This window comes from Megascapheus bottae, chromosome 1 (genome assembly GCF_031878675.1).
Source record: "Megascapheus bottae isolate mThoBot1 chromosome 1, mThoBot2.hap1, whole genome shotgun sequence".
In the NCBI taxonomy this organism is placed as follows: Eukaryota; Metazoa; Chordata; class Mammalia; order Rodentia; family Geomyidae; genus Megascapheus; species Megascapheus bottae.
This window is the reverse complement of record NC_143509.1, coordinates 99,825,489-99,848,518: the sequence shown is the minus strand read 5'-3', so window position 1 is coordinate 99,848,518 and position 23,030 is coordinate 99,825,489. Positions and strand designations below refer to the sequence as shown.

Here is a 23,030-nt window from a genome sequence, read left to right as displayed (position 1 = left end):
TCCTAGCTATTCAAAAGGCTGAGATCAGAGGATCTCAGTTCAAAGCCAGCCTAGGCAGCAAAATCCATGACACTCTTATCGCCAATTAACCACCAGAAAACCAGAAGTGGCATTGTGGCTCAAAGTGGTAGTGCACGAGCCTTGAGTGAGAATGCTCAGGGACAGCACCCAGGCACTGAGTTCAAGTCCCATGACCAACAAAAAAACCCATAATGGCAAAATGGTTGAGCCTCAAATTCTGGATCGAGATATCTATCTCCTATTCAAGAAGACTCAGATGCACATTTCCTCTCAATGATAGAAATAGAATTAAACTGCCCAGCAGAATCCATTCCTTCCTTCCACCATTTATTAAATGTTAAGCTAGGAAGCTGATGTTCACCAAGTTTGTACAATTTTATCCTGGACCAGCTGGCCTTGAGGCTCCGTTGCATCTGGAGGCAGGAGGGCCAGGTAGACAGGGGTCTCAGCCCCCTCCTCCACAGTTCTGGAGCCCTGGTCCCCAGCCATGTCTGTCTGCATCCAGCCAGGGCAGCAAGCATTTAGCAGAATCCTGTCAGCCTTTCTCTTCTCATCCAGCCTCCGGGCCAGGATTCTTGACAAGACAGTGACCCCTAACTTGGACACACCATAAGCTGAGTTGGGCCAGCCTTCCCTTTCATGCACCTCATTTTTTGTGTCTTCCACAAACTTTTTCATGAGGTCCACCAGATCTTGCTCCGTGAGTGCATCACATCGGAATTTTTCCTGCAGGTCTTCGCTGCAGTTTTCAAGAGCTTTGGAGCCCTGGAAACTGCTGATATTGACCACTCTCCCTGGGACAGGAAGCAAACAAAGAAGTCCATCACCAAGAAGCATTTGTTGCCTGGATATACCAAACACACAGCCAAGCCATGGTGCAGTGAGGCACTGATACATAAAAAATTAAAAAAAGAAAGAAACGAGTCCAGAAGGCATAAAATCCGCACACCAGTGGATTGGGAATACAATGCTGAGAGGGTAGGAAGAGGCCTGCAAGTGTCATACCGGTTGTTTTCTTTCATAGCAAAGCCAAATAAGGGTATAAATGGGAGCACATGGCTCACATGCAGCTCTGGAGATAAAGATATGGCTACAAACACACTGCACGTTCATAGATGCAGGCAAGGGTCAGACTCCTGAAAACATGCCTTACCTGAATGGTCAAAGCTGACTCCTGAGCTGCCTACACCTGGGCCAAGACTTGGACCAGTCAGGACTGGCCTGGACCAGTCAGAACTAGCCACTCTGAGAGCACGAATCCCTTATTTGCACAAAGGAACTTTGTATAAGGAAACTTTCAGTGGGAACTCTTTTTGTATTAGCTCCCTCTTTCCCTGCGTTTAGGGGGCCACCAGCTAACTGGTTCTTGCTCAGAGCCATGTCTCCTACCTATGTGAAGCAGACTGTCCTGATAAAGTCTTGCCTGAAACCATTTCAATCCAGCTTTGTTCCTAGCCAATTATTATGTCTCTGATTCAAGTGACAGATTCACCTGGTACTTATAAACCCACGTTGTGGGGCAGGACCAAAGCTCTCAATTCCCAAATGTGCACGATTTCCTAAGGTCACGGGAAGCTGTTTATCAGCTTGAGTGCCCAAACCAGGGTGGTTCTGATTGTGGTTCTGATTCATTAAGCGTAAGAATATATTGTGAGTATTTAACAGCTAATAAGTATTGCTCTTCATGCTGTGATAATTCATAGTTTCTGCTAATCACAGTACCACATTGCTGCAATTTCTGCTATCTGGGAAGTAAAGATGGGAGAACCGTGGTTCGAGGCTAGCATGGGCAATTAGCAAAACCAATCTGGATATAGTGACACAGGCCTGGGATCCTAGCAATGTGGTAGGTGGACCCCTTCTTACCCAATAGCTTGGACATTATGACTCATGCCTGTCATCCAAGCTGCATAGCTAGATTGCCGGTGTGAACCACCAGTGCTCAGCCACGTATGTGTGTATGGGTGTGTATGTGTGAGTTGTGTGGGAGGGGGAGGGGGTCTAACACTGTATTCTGAAGCTATATTCTCTTTATCCAATGCGATCTCCAGATTTAGCTTCATTTTCTGTGCACCCCAGGTGCACATTTGGGGTGCTTGGAACAGTGTGCTAGACACTGTTAAGGGCCCTGACCCCAAGGAGAGATACTGTCCATCTGTCCTTGACAAACACTCCCAGTGATCCCCAGGGACCTACAACACTTGAGCCTTTTTTTCCTTTTATTCTCCCTCTTAATGTAATATATACATCTTTGCTTATTCTTAATTATGTATGCATGTATATCTATCTATCTATCTATCTATCTATCTATCTATCTATCTATCTATCTATCTATCTGTTTTGTGCCAATCCTAGGTTTAAACTAAGAGCCTTATGCCCTTGTTTGGATTTTATATTCAAAAGTGGGCACTCTACTACTTGAGTCACATCTCTACTTCTGGTTTTTTGTTTGTTTTTGCTAGCTAATTTGAGATACAAGTCTCACAGACATGTCTGACTGGGCTGGCTTCAAACCTTGATCCTCAGACCTCAGCTTCTTAAGAATCTAGGATTGGAGCTGGGAGTTTGGCCTAGTGATAGAGTGCTTGTCTAGAATGCATGAAGACCAGGGTTCGATTCTTTGGTACCACATACATAGAAAAAGCTGGAACTGGTGCTGTAGCTCAAGTGGTAGAGCTTTAGCCTTGAGAAAGCCCAAGGACAGTACTCAGGCCCTGAGTTCAAGCCCCAGGACTGGCAAAAAAAAAAAAAAATCTAGGATTGCAGGTAATAAGCCACCAGTGCCCTGCGGACCTTGAGTATTTGCATATTTGCAGTGATCCCCTCTGTCTATGTGAGAATGGCTCCAGGATCTCCTGGGATATGGGATACCAGATCTGCAGGTGCTCATGTCTTTTCCATTGGATGGCAGAGTATTTGCATATAATTTACACATAGCCTCCTGTATCCCCATATACTTCAAATCATCTCTAGATTACTTATAATACATACCTAGTGGGATGTGAACACTATGTAAGTAGAAACTATATATTATTGTAGGGATTAAGAAACCATCTACACATGTCCAGTGCAGACACAATCTTTCCCTCCAAGTATTTTTAACCTCTAGTTGGCTGAATCCACAGGTACGGAATCAGTGGATCTAGAAGCTGGACCACATGAACTTTCATAGAGTCCAGTTGTTCCAGTTGCTTCTTCATAGTTCTTGTCTTTCATTCCAAGTTCTAGTGTGGGAGCATGGATTGCATTTAGTTGTCATAGCTCTAAAAGTAATATATTTTCATCAAGAGTAGTTTACAGTGATCTGTTTTGAAGAGTGCATATCTGTATTATTTTATAGTCCGTTACTTGTTGGATGGGTTGGATTTATGGTTTATATTTGGGTCAATATTTCCAAGTCAGGAGCTGTGATTCAAGCAGTACAAATGCTAGTCTTGAACAACAATAACAACAACAAAAAAAAACCCTCAGGGGACAGCATCTAGACCTTGAGTTCAAACCTCAGGATTGGTACCCACACAAAATATATTTCCAGACAGGAAGACTCATGGCAGTACATTCTTCATTTCTCTCTCTCTCTCTCTCTCTCTCTCTCTCTCTCTCTCTCTCTCTCTCTCTCTCTCTCTCTCTTTCTCTCTCTCTCTCCATAATAGGACTTGAACTCTGGGCCTGGGCGTTCCCTGAGCTCTTCAGCTCAAGACTACCGCCCTACCCATTGAGCCACAGCGTCACTTCTGGTTTTCTGGTGGTTAATTGAAGATAATAGTCTCATGGACTTTAGTGCCCAGGCTGACTTTGAACTGCGATCCTCAGATCTCAGCCTCCTGAGTAACTAGGATTACAGATGTCAGCCACCAGGGCTCTTCATTACCTTTTAAGTAGCTTTGTTCTGTTCTGAGTCACTCAGAGACTGAAAGGAATGAAATTTAAAGGGGCAAAAAGGAAAAGCATTTCAAGGCCTTTGAGGAAATGTCAATTCTCTGAAGGGGAGGTGTTCTGTTTGACCTGAAACCAGATGACAAAGAGAAGGAAACCAGATGGGTCTTGTCAGTCCTCAGGAGAGGTGCACCCAACCGTCTGCACCGACTTCACCCTCCTCTGAGGTCCAGGGGACCCTTCTGGTGCAGAGCTTCCGGCTAGCAAGAGCAGGTATGTAGTGCCCTCTAGTGGTTCAATGTCACTTAACCTGTTTGCTCAGACTAGAACAAATTAAGTCCAGAATCAAAAGTAACCTCTGGGATATTCTTAGGAGAGGAATACAAAGGCTCAATGCCTATGTACATGTGACCATATAAAATATTTATCAAAATGAAAAAAGTAACCTCTGCTGAGTGCCTGTGATTTCTGCTTACTACTCCTACCTACTCAGGAGGCTGAGATCTGAGTTTCATAGATGGAAGCCAGCCAACCTGGACAGGTGAGTCCCTGAAGCTCTTATTTCCAGTTAGCCACCAAAAAAGCTGGAAGGGGAGCTGTTGCTTAAGTGGTAGAGCATTAGCTTTGAGTGAAAAAGCTGAGGGACAGTATTCTTGCCTTGGGTTCAAGTATCTGCGCCTCCCCCCTCCAAAAAATAGAAAAGAAAAAATTGTAGTGCTAGGCCACATACCACAGGACTCCTGACAGGCCAGCTGTGGGCCTGTCTTTGGCTTCTGGAGAAGGGATCGGTGAGAAGGATCAGAGCCTTTTGGGCATTTTCAGCATCTTGTCAATATGTTGAGTTTATGACACAGATCCTAAGAAGCTTAGGATCGGCCATATGTATCTTTGAACACAAATGGTAAAGGTGCAAGAGAAGCGCAGGATGCTGAGAAAATAAGGCTTTTTTTTTGCTTTTTTTCCTCCAACTTAGACCTGGCAGCCCTGGTTAACTCCTGTAGGACAAGGATCCCTGACCTGGCTCACTGGTTCCCAAGGGGCCCAGCCCATCCAACACCCACACCTTGGGCTTACCATGGGGTTTCACGATGGGCAGTAACTCCATGCAGACATTCCTCGTGGCAAAAAAGTTCGTCTTCAGTGTCATCTCAGCTTGGATGTCGAAGGGTGTTGGGTCATCCACTTTCAAACAGAGAAAGTGACACATTTCTCACGAGACTACTATGAAATCAGCAGTTCTATCGCCAAAGCAATTAAAGGAGAAACAAGCTAATCTTCAAACCATTTTAAACCATTGGTTGCTTCTCAAGGACATCACCTTACAAGTCTGCAGCTCACTGGGGAAAAGCCACAGCCATCCAGCCATGTTGTGTGAGGGCTTGATTCCCTTACAGCTGCTCAAAGCAGAGTGCAAGTGGTTCCTGTGCAGTGCTCATTGTGTGTGTGTGTGTGTGTGTGTGTGTGTGTGTGTGTGTGTGTGTGTTTGTTTGTTTGTTTGTCTGTGTACTGGAGCTGAAACTCAGGCCCTTGAGTTCTTGCTTTCCCACTTAAAGCTGGTGCTCCATCCCGTGGGCCCGCATCTCCACATCCAGCCTTTTGCTGGTTAATTGGAGATGAGTCTCAGAATTATCTATCTGCCTTGGTTGGTTTTGAGCTTTTCATCCTCCCACCTCAGCTTCCTGAGTAGCTGGCATGACAGATGTGAGCTACAGGAGCTCAGTATCAGATGCTGGGATGGGTGTAGCCCAGGCTGATGGTGTGCCAAAAATGTGCCCAGAGCTGCTGTGTGGACAGCGTGTGTCTAGGGCTGAAGACCGGCCCACCCTGAGCAGGCAGGGCCTTCCAGCACGCAGAGGGTTCCAAACACTTGTTGCTAAGGAATGAATCCACCAACCTCTCCAGCTTGGTGTGGGCGGAAGGAACTCATTTGCTCTCCCCAGACTCCCCAAAGCCACCAGGCTTTGCTGGAAGGAATCCCGGTGCCCCGTCTTGTCTCACAAACGAGGTCCAGGGCCCAGGATGAAAGAGATGGACACTTGCCCACCATCATTCCTTTTCTTCTGTCCAACCTCAGCTTTTCTTCCTCACTAGATTGCCAACGAAGTCAGCATGTGGATCACTTAATATTCCCGCCACACTCCAGCTGGGTATTTAGAAGTCAGCGCCCCGTCCCCAAAGGAAGATGAACCCAAAAATCAAGGTTCGAATTTGGATAACCGCCAGCAAGCAGCTCTCTGGAGGAAGGAACCGGGGCTCGCTTCCCTTTTCTTTGCGGGAGCCAATGGAAGCGCCCCAATAAGCGAAGTTGTCAGCCGCACTGCTGTGCCAGCGGGCGCTGAGTCTTCCTGCCCGTCCGCCAGGGGCCTGGGGAAGTGTGAATGCGCCGTTGTTCCGCGCAAAGCCCACAGCGATTTTGGAAACGGCATTCAAGAATGGATTTTGCCCTGGATAGAATACTGATGAGCTTAGCAGGGCGGGGTTCCCTCCCAGGCGGCTGCTTTTCTGGCTGTCCCAACCGAAAGTTCCGGGAGGCCCGGGTAGGGCACCGAGCCCGCCCAGTCCGGGGACTGGAGGGCCAGACCGGGCGCAGGATCGGCGGAGCCGGGCGCATCCCGCCGGGTCTGTGCCGCCCTCCCCGTCTCGTGAGGAGGGTCCGAGGGCCCGGGCCTTGCCACCCTGCACCCCGGAAGTGGCCCAGGGACCCCCTCCTCCGTCCCCGCACCTACTCTTGAAGGCGATGCCCGCGTTGTTGACCAGCACGTTGAGTCCCCCGTACTCCCGGCGCAGGAAGTCGCGCAGGGCGCGGATGCTCTGCAGGTCGTCGATGTCCAGTGGGTGGAAGCGCGGGCTCAGGCCCTCGGCCTGCAGCTGCTGCACCGCCGCCCGGCCCCGCGCCTCGTCCCGCGCCGTGAGCACTACGTCCCCCGAGAACTGGCGGCACAGCTCACGCGTGATGGCGAAGCCGATGCCCTTGTTGGCTCCGGTCACCAGCGCCACGCGGCTGCAGGACGACATGGCCGGGCGGGCAGCGCGGAGCCCCCCGCGCGGAGGGCTGGCCGGGCGCCGATCCCCGGGGGGCGCACAGCGCGGGCGGTGCCGGGTGCGCGGGGAGCCCGGCCGGGCTCAGAGCAGGAACCACGCTCGGGGAGACTCCTAGAGGACAAGGAAGGCCGCGGGGGTCGGTCCCTCCCCTGCGAGGAGGGGCCCTGGGCTCCCTAAGGTTTCGGAACGCCCCGTGGCCCGCCTTCTCCGCGGGCGGCTGCGGGTGTGGTCGGGTGGGGGGGTCAGGGTGCGGGGTTGCGTGCTGTGCTGCACCACGGTGCGTCCGCTGGGTGGGAGCCACGGATTCGCGGCAGTGGGTGGGGAGGGATCCCCAAAGGGAGGAAAACAGGCTGAGTAAGGTCGCCGATTTGCTACCAGATGCCAGCGGCTGCCTTTGCCAAGCTGTCAGGGAAGTTCCCTGGAACGGCTTCTGCAGACCTCGGGATGGAGGCGGCCTGGAAGCCCGAGGGAGGCCTCCCGAGACCTACTCAACCCCGACCCACTGCGCGACCCACCACCGGCCTTCAGCTGGGTCCGGGAGGACGCACGAGGCGTGGAGAGGTCGGTCCAGGTCTAGGCGGGTCTGAGGCGCGCAGCCCCAGACCTAGGGGTTAGGACAGAGCCCACGTTTGGTGTCATCTCGAGGGCCTTGCATCCGAGCGTGTGCCATGCGGGACTCCCAGAGCTAAGGACACTCCGTCCTCTTGGTGACTCGCTGTCTTTCTAGCCGAGCCTGTGCTGCCTGGACTCCACCTTCGAGCCAGTCAGGACCTGAGTGCCTTGATTTCCCCCTAAAGATAGATCCGTGCATGCGGAGCGACACCACAGCCATTGCTGAGGGCCTGGGCCCGCCTGGATCACAAGTTTGGCCTGGTGGATGCCAAGCGTGCCTTTGTCTCCTGGTCCGTGCGTGAGGGGATGGAGGAAGGAGCGTTTTCTGAGGCCCCTGAGAAGGATTTGAGGCTGGTGTGGGTTCTGCTGAAGGCGAGAGGGAGGAAGAAGGCCAGGAGTACTAATCACTTATCCTTGGCCCTGCAGCACCGCACACTCCCCACAACTTCCCTTTTAACGTTAGCTGAGCGGCACTAGAGTTTTCCCACTAGATTCTCTGCGCTCCACGGTGATCATGTCTTCTCTTTTTACATGTGTGTAAGATGTTAATTCACTATGTCAAAAGTAAAAGGCTTTAAGAAAAAAGAAGACTGAAATCGGTGCTATTCATGCAGTCATGTGTGCCTCTTTTCCTTCCATGGCATTCATTTTATCTCATTGCTATTATTATTATTATTATTATTTTTTTTTTTTTGAGATGAGGGCTTGTAGCACTGCCCAGTTGCCCAGTGGCTCATACCTGTAATCTTAGCTGCTCATGCCAAGATCTGAGGATGGCAGTCAATAGCCAGCCTGGGCTACTGTGAGACACAGGTCAGGGCCAGCCTGGGCACTAAAGTCTGTGACACTCTTATCTCCAATTAACAGCCAGAAAACCGGAAGTGGTGCTGTGGCTCAAGGGGTAGGGCTATAGCCTTGAGCTGAAGGGCTCAGGGACAATGCCCAGGCCCAGAGTTCAAACCCCACAACCGACAAAAAAGAAAAAGAAAGGAAAGAAATTCTGAATCTCATGACCTCAATTACTGTGCAAATCATTCTTTGTTATGGTGACAGGAAAAACATCAACATTTATCTCCATTGGAGTCTGGACATCTGGCTACCCTAACCTTGTCTACTAAGCCAGTATAAATCACAGACCAGGAAACTATGAACAGTAAGGAAAACAGAGTTATGAAAATGGATGGCCTTGCAAGCAAACCCAAAGGACTACATCTACATACACTGCTTTATTTTTAGAACATCTTTCAGCCAAAACTCTATGAAAGTTTGAATTGGTGAAAAGGCAAGTTTGACACATCTGGTTACTTATAAACCTAAAGCTCATCTTTGTCACAGCCCTCCAAGAAAAAGCAATGAAACCCCCACAGCTCCCAATTGCATTTATCAATGGTATATTATTAAAACTTTGAGAACGTTGCTCCTTGATCTGCTAATTGACCTCCACATGAAAATATAAGGAGTGGGTGATGGGAGAGAATTGTAATTGGTAAAATGATTGTATATTTTACAGTGTTATAAAATAAAATAAAACTGGATGGGAGCTGGTGGCTCATGCCTGTAATCCTCACTACTCAGGAGACTGAGATCTGAGGATCCCAGCTAGGACAGACAAATCCATGAGATTTGTATCTCCAATTAACATCCAAAAGCCAGAAGCGGAGCTGTGGCTCAAGTGGTAGAGAGCCAACCTTGAGGGAAAAAAAAATAAAGCCAAGTAAGAGCTCAAGGCTCTGAGTTAAAGCGCCAGTACTGGCACCAAAAATAAAATAATAGTAATTTAAGAAGATCTTCTTGGATAGATGGTTAAAGAGAGAAAGGCGGGGGGGCTGGGAGTTTGGCCTAGTGGAAGAGTGCTTGCCTAGCATGCATGAAGACCCGGGTTCGATTCCTTGGTACCACATACTTAGAAAAAGCCAGAAGTGGTGCTGAGGCTCAAGTGGTAGAGTTCTAGCCTTGAGCAAAAAGAAACTCAAGGATAGTGCACAGGCCCTGAGCTTAAGCCCAGGACTGGCAAACAAACAAAAAAACAAACAAAAAAACAAAGAAAGAAAGGGGGGGGGGCTGGGAGTTTGGCCTAGTGGTAGAGTGCTTGCCTAGTATGCACCAAGACCCGGGTTCGATTCCTCAGTACCACATACATAGAAAAAAGCAAGAAGTGGTGCTGATGCTCAAGCGGTAGAGCTCTAGCCTTGAGAAAGTCCAAGGACAGTGCTCAGGCCCTGAGCTCAAGTCCAGGACCAGGAAAAAAAAAGAGAGAGAGAGAGAGAGAGAGAGAGAGAGAGAGAGAGAGAGAGAGAGAGAGAGAGAGAGAGAGAGAGAGGGAGAGAGGAAAGGGCAGGGAAGGAGGATTCAGTCATAAAATTCAATGCTATCCTACAAAATTAAGAACATAGTGGGGAAGGGGAGGGTTGGGTTGCATGGGGTAGAATGATGAAAGTGTGACATTGATGATAGTGGTAAACTGATTAGTTGACTGGTAACTTCTTTGTACGACTATTTAAACATAAATAAATGTAAAAAAAAGTTTTTGTTTTTTTTTTTTCCACTCCTGGGGCTTGAACTCAGGGTCTGGTTGCTATCCTTGAGCACTTTTGCTCAACGTTAGCTCTTTGAGCCACAGCACCACTTCTGGCTTTTTTGTGTATATGGTATTGAGGAATCCCACTCAGGGCTTTGTGCATGCTAGGCAAGCACTCTACCACTAGGTCATATGCCTGGCCCAGTGAATGTAATTTTTTGGGCCAGTTTTGGGGCTTGAATTCAGGGCCTGAACACTGTCCTTGAGCTTTCTTAAGGCTAGTGCTCTACCACTTGAGCCACAGCGCCACTTCTAGCTTTTTTCTGTGTATGTAGTACCTAGGGATCGAACCCAGGGCTTTGTGCATGTTAGGCACTCTACCACTAGGCCATGCTCCTAGTCCCCCTGTCCCCAGTAAATGTTATCATCATCATCATCTTCATCATTATTTTTGTCAGTCCTGGGGCTTGAACTCTGGGCCTGGGCATTGTTCCTCAGCTTTTCAGCTCAAGGCTACCCACCCTACCCCTTGAGCCACAGCTCCACTTGCCTTTTCTAATGATTAATTGGAGGTAAGAGTCTCAAGGTCTTTAATGCCCAGCTGGCTTTGGACCTTAATCCTCAGATCTAAGCCTCCTGAGAAGCTAGGATTACAGGCATGAGCCATCATGCCCGCTTGAGTTGTGGTTCTTGAAAGAGAAAAGAGAAGGGTTTGGAACTGGCGCAGGTTATTATAGTGATATGGGAGTGTCCCACCTCCAAAACACACACCTATGCTTCCCAGGGCCTTCCAACGCTTTGCAGATGGGACTAAGGATTTTTCCCTTTTTCTTTTCTCTTCTTTCCTTTCTTTCTTTCTCTGCTACCTTTCCTTCCTTCCTTTTTTTAGGAAAGAAAAAAAACTGGAAATCGTCCTACTTCCTGAGTAGCTGGGATTTTTAATTCCAAACTACCTAGTGTTCATCTGTGTAATAAGGCTGTCAATGTGGGGAGGGGGCCTGGGCTGTCCGGGTACACCTGCTACAATCACAAGGGTCTTTATGAGTGAGAAGCAGGAAATGTGACAGAAGCACAGGTTGTGATGTTACACTCAGCTTTGGTCCTGGAGGTAGGAACCAAGAGCCAGGAATGCAGGTGGCCTGAAGAAGCCGAACCCTTTCCTACAGCCTCCAGGAGACCAATTATTCTGTTGACCTCCTTAGCCCCTAGGACTTCTGGCCTCAAGAACTTTACAGTTCTTGTGTAATATGAATGTCATAAGCCTCTGAGTTGGTGGTGATTTGTGGTGGCAGTCATCAGAAATGATTCAAGTTATCCAGCTTGATTCCCATCCCAAGTTCAAGACCAAGTTCAGGGCCAAAGAGAAGCACCTGTGTGACTGCTACCCAGTGCAGCTTTGCACAGAGAGATTGGTATTGTTAGCAAATCTTTTGAAAGGGAGTGATTTAGGGAAGAAAAATGTGGTGAAGAAGCTGCAGGACCAAAAACAAATCCTCACTGTGGCAAGAGCCATGTGCTTGTGTTTGGAATAGCAATGGCTCTGCTGGTTTTTAAATAATAGGATGTGGTGTTTCTCTTTTCCTTTTACCTTTCTTGTTGTTGTGATGGTACTGGAGTTGAACTCGGGGCCTGCGTGATGGCCCTTACCTTTTTGCTCAAGGCGTTCTACCACTTGAGTGATAGCCCCATGTCTGAATCTGTGCTCATTAACTGGGGATGAGAGTCTCGCAGACTTTCCTGCCCTGGCTGGAGTTGAGCCTTGATTCTCAGATCTCAACCTCCTAAGTAGCTATGATTACAGACACAAGCCACTAGTGCCCAGCTTGCTCAAATAGACATTTCTCTCACTTAGTAAAATGATTGTCCCTCTGGGTTTCCTGAATCGTTAGAGTAAAAACTAAAACTTTTACCCTCAACACCGTACAGTCAGGATTCTTCTCCCTTGAAAGTCCTGTTGTTGCCCTGAAATGGATATCCACAGCTCTTCCTTCTCTTACTTCCATGCCACCAAGAACAGAGTATCCGTGACAGCACAGATACTATGTTCAGGAAGAAGGCGACAAGGCTGGGGAAACACCCCGCTCCCATGGAACGGGTCCCAGCTCTGTGTCTTGTTCGCTGTGTGATCTTGGATGAGCTTCCTAATTTCTCAGTATTTCAGTTCGCTCATCTGTAAAGTGTGAATAATTTTAGTGCTAACTCTTACGATTGCTGCTGGTTAAATGAGTTCATATTATGAAAGCTCAGGAGAGTGTTGTCATATGGTAAGAGGACATATGGCATCTATTCTATTCTTCTGCAAAGGGACAGACAAGCCCCTAAATCCATCTGTTAGCTTGTGTACAGCTATCTATTGAAGTGCTTTTGGATACACAGCTCTGCAAGGCACAGTAATAATACTTGCTAGAGGCAGATAACAACAGTAGTGGAGAAGGGAGGCTGGAGAAGCTGTGTGCAGCTCACCTGTCCCTCCCAAAGACTTGCTGAAGGCAGGTCTGGGCAGGAGGGAAGTCCATTGTCATTTGGGAGGGAAGGTGAGAACAGGTTCCTGAGTCAACAGAAGGGAACAGACAGCCAGGCGCTGGTGGCTCACGCCTGTAATCCTAGCTCCTCGGAAGGCCGAGATCTGAAGACTGAGGTTCAAAGCCAGCTCACACAGGAAAGTCCCCATGAGACTTGCATCTTGAATTTACCACACAAAACCTAGAACTGTGGTCCAAAGTGGCCCAGTCTAGCCTCGAGTAAAAGAGGTCATGGCCAGTGCCAGGCCCTGAGTTCAAACAAAACAAAACAAACAACCCAAAAACCCAGAAGGGGACAGCTTGGTCACTTTATTCCTCCTCTTCACCCTTGGTTCTTCACTGCTGCCCTTCCAAGGGACAGGCCACAAAGTGTACCAGGGTCAAGAAAACAGGGCCACGCATGCCATGGAGGTGGCCGAGTCCAGGTGGTGTCTCACCCCCTGAGCTGCCTGCACATGTGCTCTGCTCTTATTGCTGAGAATGTGGCCAAGGCCCCCAAGGCTGGAGCAGGCCAGGTAAGCAGATATATAACTCATCTCTAGGTCACCATAGTGACTGTCCCTTTGGTACCCTGGAATTGTTTCCTGGCCTTTAGATTCAGGTACTCTTCCTGCTACAGCAGCGTGAGGTTATTGTTGTATTAAAAAGCCTGGGTTCCAGGACCCAAGGAGTATTAGGTAAGCTGGGGGGTGGGGAGGAAAGGGTACTCAGGGCCCATCAGGTCAGGGAAGCATCTGAACCTAAGAAATATGGTGCTTAGCAGGGTGGCAGTGTGGCGGTAATGTTACCGCCTCAGGAGGCTGAGGTCTAAGGATCATGGTTTGAAGTCAGTCAGGGCAGGAAAATCTGTGAGACTTGTATTTTTCTCCCTTTCCCTCTCCCCCTCTCCCTATCCTTCCCTCTCTCTGTTCCCCTCCCCTCCCTCTCTCCATTCTTTCCTATCTTGATCTTGTGTCTCTGGCTTCAGATCCTCATTGTACATGCAAGCTCTACAAAGGATCAGTTGCTGCCCATTTTTGGCAACCAGTGCTCTAGGCTTGGGACTCAAGATCTTCATGATTACATTATTTATGACCACCTTGATTTTTTTTTTTACTTTGGCACATAATAAGCATCTTTTATTACTAACATCACTATCAACATCATTATTGCCTAAAAACATTCTGTGAAAAGTACTTCTTAGTAGAAATGCAGAATTCAATTATATTGAGATCTACTTGATTAGTTTTACTTTGGTAGGCCAACATAGAAGTAACTGGTTTTATTTTGAATCCTAATAGCCCACTGAGATATCTGATCTTTTAAATCTATACAGAAGCATAAAAGAACATTAAGACATAAGGGCCAAATATAAAAGACCAAATATTAGGCTGAAAATGCCAACAAATCAACTCTTTGGATAAATGCTTTTCTAACGTCAGTAATGCTCAGATTTTAAGAGCATACAATCACCTATGGATTTTGTTAAGATGAAGATTGTGTTTCAGAATTTACAGAGTGTAGCCTGAGATTCTTCATTTCTACCAAACAAAGTGAGGTCCATGCAGTTAGTCCATGAGACACACTTCAAGTAACGAGGTTAAATGAAACCAGAGGATTATTGTTCATTATATTATATATGACAAAACAATATAGACACATTTATGTAAGAAGTACATTACGTGAAAAAACAAAATCTTCTCAGAGATGCTCAAGGAATTATGCAAGGGCAAAAAGACATGATGTTTGGGATTTATTTAGGCAAGGAAAAAAAAAAGACTTATCTCTATCTCCCTTCCTGACAGACTTACATTGGATAGCTATATTTTTATTCATAATGCTATAATTTCTGTAAAGTAGCATTGTTTTAATCTTGTGGTGGAGTGGGGCTTGAATTCCTGCTAGGTAGGTATTCCACCACTTGAGCCATGCACTTGCTTTTTCCTTAGTTATTTTCATGTGGAATATTGTACTTTTGTTCAGGGCTGGCCAGGACCACGAGTTTCTTCTACAACTCCCATGTAGCTAGGATCTTAGCTGTGAACTATCACATACAGCTCATGTGGAGATTGGGTCTTGCTGTCCTGTTCAATCTGGCTTTGAACCACCATCTCCCAGATCTCATCATGGGTAGCTGGGATTACTGGTTTGAGCCACCATCTCTGGTTCAATTGGCTGTGTTAATTCAGCACTACTTCTCTCTGCATTTTGGTTGCCTATCTTCTCTTATCTTCACTAAGAGTGATCAATTCTCAGCTCTTGCTACTCCTAGAATATTTCTTTTGATGATTTCCCTTAGTTCTGCTCTTATCTTTGCAAATAAAATCATCCCTTCATTAAACTTTGCTTGTTTCACTCGTATACTTAAAAAAAAATTCTGAAGCCCTAAATGAAATAATGTTTTAAGTAAAGGATGATCACATAAACACAGTCTACCTTTTAAATAAAGTTTGCCTTTGTTTCTTTTCAGGTAAGTTATTTGTATTTGATATCCATAAAGAATTACTTAGAATAAAAAGGTAATGTGAATTTGAGTATTTATGGTATTACTCAATTTCTGTTTATGTTCATAAAATTTATAATAAGGCATGTTAAAAATGTAATTTTTCTTTCTTTCATGGGGCTTGAACTCTAGGCCTGTGTTCTGGTCCTGAGCAATTCAGCTGAAGGCTAGCCTTCTATCACTTGAGCCAAAGCACCACTTAGATTTTCTAATGGTTAATTGGAGATATGAGTTTCATGAACTCTTTGTGCCTGGGCTGGCTTTGAACCTTGATGCTCAGATCTCAGCTTCCTGAGTAGCTAGGATTACAGGTGTGACCCATTGGCTCCTGGCTAAAAGCATATTTCTTATAAGAAATTACAACAAAATTCCATAATAAGCCAGGTGTCGATGGCTCATACCTATATTCTTGCCTATTCAGGAGGCTGAAATCTGAGAATTGAAGTTTAAACCTAGCCTGGGCAGAGAAGTCGGCATGGCTCTGTCTCCAATTAAGCAGTGAAAGAGCTGGTCTGGAGGTGTGTGTCAAGTGGTAGAGGATTAGCCATGTGTGGAAAATAGTGGGAGTGTGAGGCCCTCAGTTCAAGCCCTGTGATTGCTCTGAGGTAGTTTCATAACATGATTCATTTGTGACATTAGGGACACTTCTAGAAGATACTTCAAACATGACATTATCTAAGCCTGGGATAGAGGACAACTTTGCATCTAAAATATTGAGTGTCATTTCAATTTGTTGGATTCGAAGAGAAAGGTCTGAGTTTCTTCTCACAAACTGTAGAAAAGTAGTTGAGGAACTGTACTGTGTGCACCACAAACTGGTTTAGAAATGCCACCGTTCTTACCTTGTTATCTGATATATTGTATATATGCTTATTTGGTTATTTGAAATAGGATAGGGAAGGGGGAAAACAAGATGAGGGGCGGGGGTGGGGGGAGGGAAATGGGGACCAAGACATGAGAAAGGGTATCAATGTTTGTGAAGTAAAGCACTTTCTTTTTTTTTTTTTTTGCCAGTCCTGGGCTTGAGCTCAGGGCCTGAGCACTGTCCTTGGACTTTCTCAAGGCTAGAGCTCTACCACTTGAGCCTCAGCACCACTTCCAGCTTTTTTCTATGTATGTGGTACCGAGGAATCGAACCCGGGTCTTCGTGCATGCTAGGCAAGCACTTTAACCACTAGGCCAAATTCCCGGCCCCTGCACTTGCTATCTGATGAATATAATGTAACCGTTCTATTAATTACAATAAAAAATTATATAAAAAGAAATGCCATCGTTCTTTTCTGTTCAATAGCTGGGACAGGGACAATTTTTAACAGGTCACACATATGCGCACACACGCGGCAGTCTCACCTTGATTTTTAAATGTAGATATTTACAGCTATAAACTTCCTTATTCTAATTATTTTACATGTATCCCATAGATTTTTTTTTTTTTGGCCAGGCCTGCGGCTTGAACTCAGGGCCTTGACACTGTCCTGAGCTTCTTTTGCTCAAGGCTAACACTCGAGTACTTGAGCCACAGCACCTGCTATTTTTTTTTTTTTTTCTGTTCATGTGGTACTGAGGAATCGAACCCAGGGCTTCATGCCACATTCCCAACTCCTATCCCACAGATTTTTAAACTGTAGGTATCTATAGCTATAAACTTCCTTATTTCCTTGTTTTAATTATATCCCACAGGTTCTGGTAAGTTATGATTTTACTTTCATTTGATCCTAGGAATTTAAAATCCCTCCCTACCATCATTCCTTTGATAATCCACTGATCATTCGGAAGTGTATTGTTTAGTTCCCATGTATTTTTATGTTTTCTCTAGTTACAAGTGCTATCGATTCTGTGCCTCCCTTAGCATTCCCAAAGACGGATACACAAGACAAAAAAAAGAAAATGAAAACATCAACAACAAAAACTACTTTTCACTTGTTGCCAGTGTATAGGTATCTGAAGTGACTCAGGCTTTAAAGAAAGTCTGTCCAAGGGTCACATCCAGCTCTGCCTTGGGTTTCTGTATTGTTTGCCTTCCTACAGTGGTAGATTTGAGTTGCAACAGAATGCAGGTACTTGCTCCTAGATCTGCCACCGTGAACTGTGCTGTCCTTCCCCTGACCTACCTTCTGTGTGGATTATACTCCCGAGAAGCTGATTCAACCTGAAAAGAACTGCAGAAATGGTCCATTCAGATATCTGGATTCTCAATTTTTATTTATTTATTTTTCTCTCTGCATCAGAAGAAATCACAAGACTTTCTAGATTTAGTCATTAAATAGTCTATCAATCAGTAGCAGATTAGTACAGAAAACCTGAAAGGGAAGTTTTCTTGTTTTGTTTTGTTTCAGTAAGGTATTAGGAGTGTAAATGTTCTTCAGGCATATCAGGTCAAGGAAAAAAATACAGACCACAGGTGGAGGAGAGCTGAACTCACCATGCTTCAACTTTTTTCTCATTGACAAACTGTCCGTGAGGCCCCTCTGCATCTGGGGGTAGAAGAGCCAAATACACAGGGGTCTCTGCTCCTTCTTCTGGGCTTTTGACAGCCATGGGTCCTGCCATGTCGGTTCTCACCCACCCTGGGCAGCAGGCATTCAGGAGGATTTTGTCCCCCCGCCTCTCCTCGTTGAGCTTTCTGGCATGAATTCTGGACAAGACTGTGACTCCAATCTTGGTCACCCCATAAGCGGAGTTGGGCCAGCCTTCCTGCTGATGCACTCCTTTCTTGGTATCTTCCACAAACTTGTTCATAAGCTGCGATAGCTCCTCTTCAGTAATGGTTTCACTCCGAAACTTCTCCTGAAGCTCTCGGCTGCAGCTTTGAAGGGACTTCACACTCAGAGAGCTTGACACATTGACCACTCTGCCTAAAATACATCAGAAATGATCAGAGAGGTATGAATGAAAGGTGGCTTGGAATTTATAGATCAGGACATTTCTACAAATTTCCACTGGAGAGGAAATGAGCAGCATGAGTTAGAAGACTATACACAGACAGTGCTGTAGCTGTCAAGATGAAGACAGGTGAAGGAAGTGGGTAACACGGGAAAGACCTTCCTTTTGGTTCTGGTGATGAGTCTGGAAACACTGGAACCTTCTGGATAAGATAGGAAACAGAGGAGTCGAGAAAAAGCTGCACATATAAGCACTCAACTCTGCCCTGCATTTCTTCTAAAGTGACCTTGAGTCTTCCCTAGTGTGTATTTAGTGAGTGTTGTGGGTGACTTGGTATGTAAATGACCTGAAGTATTAGAGCAATGTACAATGAAGGAATCAGGATAGTTTGTTGTGCAGAACACAGGGCAGATTGGTGGGTATTAAAAAAAAAAAGAGATCTGAGGATTAAGGTTCAAAGCCAGCCCAGGCAGGCACTAAAGTCCATGAGACTCTTATTTTCAGTTAACCACGAGAAAACCAGAAGTGGTGCTGGAGCTCAATGAATAGGGCAGTAGCCCTAAGCTGAAGAACTCAGGGACAGCGTCCAGAGTTCAAGTCCCACGACTGTATTCCCCCCCCTCAAAAAAAAAAGTCAGGAGCTAAGTAATAATGAGATTCCCTGGGGATAATAGTAGCTAAGATGAGTTAGGGAGAAGGAAAGTACTTTCTGGAAATGCCTGCTGTAGATGAGGAACATCGGGGATGTAGAAGCAGGACACAGATGTGTGCTGATATGAGTGCTGTAGGCTGGTGACAAACTTGAGGTAGATGACCTATTGACTGGGCAGTAGCGAAGGCTCCATTAGCGTGTGAAAGATCGCTGCAACAGGAGAGAGGGATACAGCGTGAATCTTACAGGCTGATAACGTGATGGCATGTGGGGACAGGTAAACCTGTTCTCAGGATTTCTCTGAACCAAGACTTGAAGGATAAGAAAGAACCAGATGTACAAAGATAAGAGAAAAGTACATAGCTGTACCTGCAGGCTAGAGGTCCAGTGGGAAGACTGGTGCAGCTGCAGCTTTGGGTAAGAGGAGGAGGAGCCCTAGTGGGCAGGGCAGATTCCCCCACACTCACCTAGGGGCTTCACGAGAGGAAGTAGCTCCGTGCTGACATCTTTGGTACCAAAATAGTTTGTTTTCATCGTCACTTCCGCTTGAACATCAAAGGGTGTGGGATCAACCCCTTTTAGGGGAGAAAGATAAGAGTCACAAACTGCATTCGAGGGATGGGCTTTCACAGAAGTCATAGTCAAGTAGTGTTTGAAATCTGAGTATTTTAAGTAAATCCTAGTTACGGAATTGTGCCACTGTCCATGTGGTTTGATGATGCTTGATGATGCTTAATTATTTTTATAAGATGGCACAACTGGGTGAGTTAGCCACTTTTTGTTTCCCCAGACTTTGTTATTTCAAGATCAGTTAAAAAGTGGGCCATGAAGGAAGAGTCAAGGTTCAAAGCCTTGAACACACAAAAGGGCCTGAGACTCTTATCTCTAACTAACCACTAGAAAAGGATAAGTGGGGATTGGCTCAAGGGTGGGGCTACAGCCTAGAAGTGAAGGGACAACACCCAGGCCAAGGGGTAGGGCTGTAGCCTTGAGCTGAAGAGCTCAGGGACAAGGCCCAGGCAGAGTTCAAGTCCCAAGACCCACCAAAAAAAAAAAGTGGCTCACAGGCCTCGTGGTAGAATTCTTGCCTAGCAGGCACAAAGACTGGAGTTCAACTCCTTGCTACCACAAACATAGAATAAGCTGAAAATGGTGCTGTGGCTCAAGGGGTAGAGCTCTAGCCTTGAGAAAGCCCAAGCACAGTGCTCAGGCCCTGAGTTCAAGCCCCAGGACTGGGGAAAAAAAAAAAAAAGATCAGTTAAAAAAAATTCATCCAGCTGGGTGCGGTGGCTCACGCCTATAATCCTAGCTACTCAGGAGGCTGAGAGCTGAGGATCACAGTTCAAAACCAGCCTAGGCACTGTAAGAACGTGGCACTCTTGGGCTGGGAGTTTGGGCTGAGTGACAGAGTGCTTGCCTAGCATGCACAGAGACCCGGGTTCGATTCCTCGGTACCACCTACAGAGGAAAAAGCCAGAAATGGTGCTGTGGCTCAAGGGGTAGAAGCGATAGCTCCTTGAGCTGAACTCAGGGACAGCGCCTAGGCCCAGAGTTCAAGCCCCAGGACCCGGGGAAGGTGAGGAAGGGAGTTCATCCTGCTGTCCTAAAGACCCATTACAGAAAAGCTGGGTGAAGGAAGCCTGGAAATGAGCCCTAGGAGTCCCCGTGGGGTTAACCTAAGGTCCAGACCCGGCTGCTCCCTGGGAGCCGATCGTGGACCCCACGGGTGAGGAGCGCCCCACCCCACGCCGCCCACCCCGGCTGGGGGCCGCTTCCCCTCCGCGCACCCCGGCCCCTTACTCTTGAAGGCGATGCCCGCGTTGTTGACCAGCACGTCCAGTCCCCCGTACTCCCGGCGCAGGAAGTCGCGCAGGGCGCGGATGCTCTGCAGGTCGTCGATGTCCAGAGGGTGGAAGCGCGGGCTCAGGCCCTCCGCCTGCAGCTGCTGCACCGCCGCCCGGCCCCGCGCCTCGTCCCGCGCCGTGAGCACCACGTCCCCCGAGAACTGGCGGCACAGCTCGCGCGTGATGGCGAAGCCGATGCCCTTGTTGGCTCCGGTCACCAGCGCCACGCGCTTGGTGGACGACATGACCGGGTCTGCAGCCCCTGAAATGAAAGGCCAGGCTGGGAGAGGCTCTGCGCAGGCGCACCGCGGGCTCCGCCCCCTCGGGGGCGTGGCTTGGCGCGCAGCTCAGGAGCTGCAGGGAAAGTAAGAAATTGGCAGTCAGCCCACAAGTGAAGGATTGACCTCCACCCGACCCTGTTACCCCAGGAATGCCCTTGACAAAGGCCCCACAACCCCACCGGATCCTGGCTGTAAACCCTTCCTTGCGGGCCTGGACTGTGAGGCTCTGCTGCCAAGCTGTGAGGCCAGGAAAGGGTTGAGAGGTTTGAAGACAGAACTGGACCTTGGTGATGGTTAAACCGGCTAGGCAAGGTGTTTGAACATTTAAACCGGCTTGAACCGGCGCCGGGAGTTTGGCCTAGTGGTAGAGTGCTTGCCTTGCATGCCCAAAGAGCGGGGTTCGATTCCTCGGTACCACATACGTAGAAAAAAAAAAAGCTGGAAGTGGTGCTGTGGCTCAAGTGGTAGAGCTCTAGCCTTGAGAAAGGAAGTCCAAGGACAGTGCTCAGACCCTGAGCTCAAGCCCAGGACTGGAGAAACAAACAAAAAAAGCTTGAACCCTTGGATAAAGGGTTACTTATCCTAGTCTTAGCCTGTGTCTGTAGTCACTCCCCGTATACTAAACTCAAGTATCCCATCTCCTCACTCAGACTCCATAAAATCCCCGATTTACACCCTCCAAGCCCACGGGAAGGCTGGGTTTCTCTCTGTTATGTCAATATACAGCCCTAGCTTGTTGAGAACAGAGTCCTGTGTTTTCCTTTTCCTTTCTCTTCCATTTTCCTAACAACAAGTGCAAGTATACAACTCTCACAGGGCTTATACTTTGTAAAAGTAGCTGCTTGTCTAAATACCATCTACGTGTTTCAATGCTGTCCTATTGCTCGAGAGCATTATAGCATTTTGCCTTGAAGGAAATATTGTCTGCCTGTCTTTCTTTTCTAGTCCCAAGTTTTGAGATTTCTCAAGGCTAGAGCTTTACCACTTGAACCACAGCATTACTTCCAGCTTTTTCTATGTATGTGGTATCAAGGAATCGAACCCAGGGCTTCGTGCATGCTAAGCAAGCACTCTACCATTAGGTCAAACTTAGGGCCAATATTGTCATTTCTTATGCTTGGAGTATGCAAGATATTACTAAGTGAATGTGAGCTTGGAGGAAGACAGTCAGATCTGACCTTTTATCTGGAGGGAGTTTTGTAAGGAAGTTTGCAAGCAGACAGCCAACAAAACTTGGCAAAAGTAAAAATAAAGAAAAGCGACCTGAATTTTGCCCAAGTAGCCAGCCCTTGGCGAATGGGTGCCAGCTGCTTTATAAAAGAGTGAATCTGGCAGCCAGATTCACACTTGCTGGCCAAGTGACTCAATTTGTATGGATCCCTCATCCCAGCTTCTCTAACGTTGGTCTCTTTTCGCAGCTGCCCTTCTATTTACAATTGTGCTCACAGACATGGGACTGCTGAACAGACTTTTTCTGGTATTAATATATATATATATATATTGTTGCAACATCACTATTTTACGTAGCTGTTGCCTGTGTTAGAAGGATATGGGTTGCATCCAATTTAATACGAGCTGCTCAGAGACAAGTTAATGGCATGCAAGGGAACCTGAGACGCCGTTCGTCGTGTTTTCAAAAGGTAAAGCCGGAGAGGGCTCGAATCATCTCGAGACTACCTTGAACCTACTTCTCTACACAACCCATGTGAATCGGAGTCACCACGCACGAATCCTGAGCAAGGGAGGTGGGGTTAACAACACCTAACTAGATCGATCCTCGAGTCCCCGGGATGCAGTCCCGGAGGGCTTCAGGGAAGCGCGGCCGAGACCTGGGGGCGGCGGGGCTGTGCAGGGCCCTGGCCGGCGCGGAAGGGGCTCGCAGCCAGGTCCGGGAGCGCGTCGGGCCCTCCCCGTCCTCCCCAGCCCTCGCCCTGCCGGTCCCCGCCCCGATCCCGCTCCGGGCCGCGCCGGGCCCCGCCGGCTCCCGCCTTTCCCACCCCGTGGAGGCGCTCGTGGGAACCCTGGGGTGCGCGGACGGCGTGGGTGCTCACACCACCCGGGCTGGGAGTGCTCGGAGGTGGGCGTGGGCCCCTTGGCGCCCTCCGCTCACCCTCTTCCTCCCCCCGCTTAGCGGCTAGCTGGACTCGAGTCGGGACGGAGGGCCGCGGACTCGCCTTCCGCAGCCCGGGGCCCGCCCCCTGCAGGCCACAGGGAGTGCGGAAGTGAGCCGGAAGCACTCCCGCGGCGGCTTCCGGTGTGTGGGTCCGGCGCCCCTCAGCGCCCCCGGGGCGAGTCTG

General features: G+C 47.8%; 2 protein-coding genes across 2 annotated transcripts; both read right to left on the bottom strand.

Annotated features, from left to right (window-relative positions):
- Window positions 1-331: 331 nt before the first annotated feature.
- On the bottom strand, window positions 332-7,070 carry LOC150069686 (carbonyl reductase [NADPH] 3). The gene is made up of 3 exons (XM_090333712.1): window positions 6,624-7,070; window positions 4,972-5,079; window positions 332-815 (listed from the first exon to the last, which is right to left on the bottom strand). The coding sequence occupies exons 1-3, from the start codon at window positions 6,910-6,912 to the stop codon at window positions 379-381; spliced, it is 834 nt and encodes a 277-aa protein (XP_090189838.1). The 5' UTR covers window positions 6,913-7,070; the 3' UTR covers window positions 332-378.
- Window positions 7,071-17,269: 10,199 nt separating this feature from the next.
- Window positions 17,270-22,938, bottom strand: LOC150069685 (carbonyl reductase [NADPH] 1). The gene is made up of 4 exons (XM_090349182.1): window positions 22,844-22,938; window positions 20,409-20,714; window positions 19,076-19,183; window positions 17,270-17,928 (listed from the first exon to the last, which is right to left on the bottom strand). Exons 2-4 carry the CDS (start codon window positions 20,695-20,697, stop codon window positions 17,492-17,494), a joined length of 834 nt encoding a protein of 277 aa, XP_090205308.1. The 5' UTR covers window positions 20,698-20,714; window positions 22,844-22,938; the 3' UTR covers window positions 17,270-17,491.
- Between the last annotated feature and the right edge of the window lie 92 nt (window positions 22,939-23,030).

Coding starts and splice junctions, on each gene's coding strand:
- LOC150069686 (XM_090333712.1), bottom strand. CDS start 6,912: ATGTCGTCCTGCAGCCGCGTGGCGCTGGTGACCGGAGCCAACAAGGGC. Junction 5,080..6,623: donor CGCGGGCATCGCCTTCAAGA/GTAGGTGCGGGG, acceptor TCTGTTTGAAAG/TGGATGACCCAACACCCTTC. Junction 816..4,971: donor GCCCATCGTGAAACCCCATG/GTAAGCCCAAGG, acceptor TTCCTGTCCCAG/GGAGAGTGGTCAATATCAGC.
- LOC150069685 (XM_090349182.1), bottom strand. CDS start 20,697: ATGTCGTCCACCAAGCGCGTGGCGCTGGTGACCGGAGCCAACAAGGGC. Junction 19,184..20,408: donor CGCGGGCATCGCCTTCAAGA/GTAAGGGGCCGG, acceptor CTCCCCTAAAAG/GGGTTGATCCCACACCCTTT. Junction 17,929..19,075: donor TCCTCTCGTGAAGCCCCTAG/GTGAGTGTGGGG, acceptor GATGTATTTTAG/GCAGAGTGGTCAATGTGTCA.